Genomic DNA, 3,609 nt, shown 5'->3' with positions numbered 1-3,609 from the left:
TGCTGGCAGCTGGGGGCTGGGCTGCTGGAGGGGAACCACAGCAACTCCTCCCATGCGGTCACCTCCAGCTCAGAGGGACCCTGGACCAACAGCTCCCTGAGCCTCCGAGCAAGGCTCAGTGAGGGACTCAGACTTAGCTGCGAGGCCCGGAATGTGCACGGGACCCGGAGCACCGCTGTCCTGCTGCTGCCAGGTCAGGGCCTGCTGGGGGCAGAGGCCACCGAGAAAGGAGTGGGTCGGAGAGAAGGTGGGGCTGGGGGAGGGGAGCTGCACAGGCACAGGAGTGATTGCTAGGACAGGACCCACCATCTCCTGCCCAAGCGGAACCTACAGCAGGTTCTGCAAGGAGGTGGGAAGAGGAGAGACTGAGTCCTGGGAGTGGGAGGTGTCATGCTGGGAGGGAAAAGCCCTCAGACCCTGGGGTCCTGGGGCCGCCTGGGATGCAAATGGAACAGGAAGGTGAATTCATCTGCTGAGCTCAGAACCTGCTGGGCTCCCTCCCTATCTTGCCAAGCCTCTCTGTCTCTGTGAGAAAGCCTCTCTGTGCACTGTGAATGGTGGGGTCCTGGCTTACCCAAGGGCAGCACACCTGGGTCCTGGTGTTGGCAGCACTGAGAATGGCAGCAGGTGTTAGGCTGGTGGGGTCGGACCGAACCTTGGTTCAGGAACCTCAGTTCTTGAGTTCTGGCTAAGAAAGAATTCAGAGCCAAGACTCAAAGTATAAATGGAAGTTTGTTTGGAAAGCCAGAGAGTTAGAAGAAGTGATCTGTAGAAGTAGGGGGCTTAGAAAACAAGCTACAGCAGCAAAAGAAGGGGCCCATGGTGCTTAGGATAGAAAGGAATAAAGGTCAGTTTCCATTTTCATTACAATTGTGCCAAAGTAAAAGAAAAATGTGCCAAACTAAAAATCTTCACTGCATTGTTTTTTATTTTTATTTTTCTCAGAGAGGAAGGGAAAAGGAAAGAGAGAGATAGAAACATCAATGATGAGAGAGAATCATTGATCGGCTGCCTCCTGCACGCCTCTCACTGGGGATCGAGCCTGAAATCCAGGCATGTGCCCTTGGCCAGAATCGAACCTGGGACCCTTCAGTCCGCAGGCTGACGCTCTATCCACTGAGCCAAGCCCGCCAGGGCTGGGTCCCCGTCTTGAGGGTGTTTATCTGCAGGTCTGGCGTGGAGGGAGGATCCCAATAGAATGTTCGTCAGGTTCATCAGGGTGTGTCCTTTCGGGGTCATGGTGTCCACTGATTGGTGGGTCCCGGGCAGGGGTCACTGGTCGCCGCAGCTGGTCCTGAGGTCAGCCGTGGTGCCACTTCCTCTGGCTTTGCTGCTGGTTCTGGGCCTGCAGCTGAAACACAACCGAGGCCTCGGTGAGTTTGACGAGGTTCAGAAGCTCCTTGTCCTGAAGGCTTAATGCTTAAGGGCTATTCTCTGTAGACCCCATGACCACCAGCCACAGGTCCAGGGAGGAAAGGTCAGGGAGGAGTCTGAACTGCATGGCCAGCGATATGCTAAAGGAGGACAGTGTTAGGTCCCCGAAGGAGGAACGCACGTGGCCAGGGTGGTGAGGGACCATGAATTTATTCCATTATCCACACACCATGTGGCTGAGCTTGGATGACTCCAGCACCCAGTGACAGGAGTTGGTGGCTTTTAAAGGACTTTTGGCGCCTTTTTCTGGGCGGAGACTTCTCTGTGCAGACCCGGAGGGGAGATCATGGAATGTGGTCACCGCAAGTGAAATGTGGTCTCAGCAAAGGGAATGTCCACAGTGAAATGGCCTGAAAAGCCAGGTCCCAGGGGAGGGGCATTGATTCCATTATTTGATCGGACCCAACAGAAAGGTCACTGTGGACTGAGATCCTTGGCTTCCCGGAACCAGTTCAGCTTGGCAAGGGGGTTGCTGTCGGCAAAGGGCATCCGGGGTCTTCCTGCCCTGGTGGTTTTCTATACCTGGCCCATCGTCCTCGCTCTGCTCAGGTCTGTCTAACTGCCAACCAGCTAGAGGGCAGTGGCACCGCTGACCCTTCCCCTCGCTTCCCACAGATCCCCCGCAGCTGCTGGGACCCTCCTGCTCCTGGGAGGACCAGGATCTGCACTGCAGCTGCTCCTCCAGGGCCCAGCCGGCCCCCTCCCTGCGCTGGTGGCTGGGGGCGGGGCTGCTGGAAGGGAACCACAGCAACTCGTCCCACGCGGTCACCTCCAGCTCAGAGGGGCCCTGGACCAACAGCTCTCTGAGCCTCCGCGTGGGGCTCAGCTCTGACCTCCGACTCAGCTGCGAGGCCAGGAATGTCCTAGGGGCCCAGAGCGCCTCTGTCCTGCGGCTGCCAGGTAAAGGGGCCTTTTGAGGTCAGAGGCTTAGGGAGAGAGGAGTGGGTCAGAGAGAAGGTGGGGCTGGGGGAGGGAGGCTGCTGCCTGGACAGAGGCGATTGCTAGGACAGGGCTCTCCATCCCCTGACTGAACAGAACCCACAGCGGGTTCTGGGAGGAGGTGGGAAGAGGAGAGACTGAGTCCTGGGAGTGGGTGGTGTCACGCTGAGCTGGTGCTGGAGGAAGGAGCCCTGAGCCCCTCCCAGCCCTCAGCACCAGGGCTTCTGGAGCTGCCTGAGATGCAAATGGAGCACCGAGGCAAATTCATTTGCCGAGCTCAGAACCTGCTGGGCTTCCTCCCTGTCTTGTTAAGCCTCCCTGTGCACTGTGAGTTGCGGGGTGGGAGGGGATGAGGGGCTCCTAGGGCCAGGTCACCTGCGTCTTGGGACCTTTTTCCTCGCTCCCCACAGACACCCCCCCATCCCCACCCTCGGCAGCTGCTGGGACACTCCTGCTCCTGGGAAGACCAGGGTCTTAGCTGCAGCTGCTCCTCCCGGGCCCAGCCGGCCCCCTCCCTGTGCTGGTGGCTGGGGAACCATCGCAATGCCTCCTACAGGGTCACCTCCAGCTCTGCAGGGGCCTGGGCCAACAGCTCCCTGAGCCTCCTGGTGGAGGGTGGGGCTGCACGCTGGTCTCAGACTCAGTTGCCACTTCTTTCCCTGTTCATTAGGCCCAGAGAGCCAGTGTCCTGCTGCTGCCTGGGGCCTGTTGAGGGGGTGATGCCTGGGGGAGGAGGAGCCCCGACACTGTAGTAGGTTCCCAGCTGCCGTCACCAAATACCTCCAACAGGGAGGCTTAGTCAGGGAGACTTGTGGTCTCACCGTTCTGGAGGCGGGAAGTCCGAGGTCAGGGTGTCAGCAGGGTGGAGTCCTTCTGAGGCAGGTCTCCCCTAACTTCGGGGGGGTGGGGACTGCTGGCAATCCTTGGCATTCCTCAGCTTGTGTAAGCATCACTCCAGTTTCTGCCTTCATGCTCTCCTGGTGCTCGCCCTGTACATGTCTGTGTGCAAATCCTGACATTTTATGAGGACACCGGTCCTATTGGATTTAGGGTCCACCCTAGTGACCTACATTGTTACTGTCACTTCTGTAAAGACCCTATCTCCAAATCAGATCACATTCATTTTTTATTATTATTAAATATATTTTATTGATTTTTTATGAGAGGAAGAGAGAGGGATGGAGAGTTAGAAACATCGATGAGAGAGAAACATCGATCAGCTGCCTCCTGCACGCC

At 57.6% G+C, this 3,609-nt stretch overlaps 1 protein-coding gene across 1 annotated transcript in view; it reads left to right on the top strand.

Annotated features, from left to right (window-relative positions):
• LOC102758861 (sialic acid-binding Ig-like lectin 5) overlaps positions 1-2,351 on the top strand; it is a gene marked incomplete at its 5' end in the record, with an annotated part of 24,424 nt that extends 22,073 nt beyond the window's left edge. Inside the window, one exon of the mRNA XM_015564419.1 lies at positions 2,050-2,351. Coding sequence (XP_015419905.1) covers positions 2,050-2,351 — 302 coding nt within the window. The remainder of the gene's footprint in view (positions 1-2,049) is intronic.
• Positions 2,352-3,609: the final 1,258 nt, after the last annotated feature.

This window comes from Myotis davidii, unplaced genomic scaffold (assembly GCF_000327345.1).
Source record: "Myotis davidii unplaced genomic scaffold, ASM32734v1 scaffold2152, whole genome shotgun sequence".
Lineage (NCBI taxonomy): Eukaryota > Metazoa > Chordata > Mammalia > Chiroptera > Vespertilionidae > Myotis > Myotis davidii.
The sequence above is the reverse complement of the archived record's forward strand: the minus strand, read 5'-3'. Positions and strand labels throughout refer to the sequence as shown.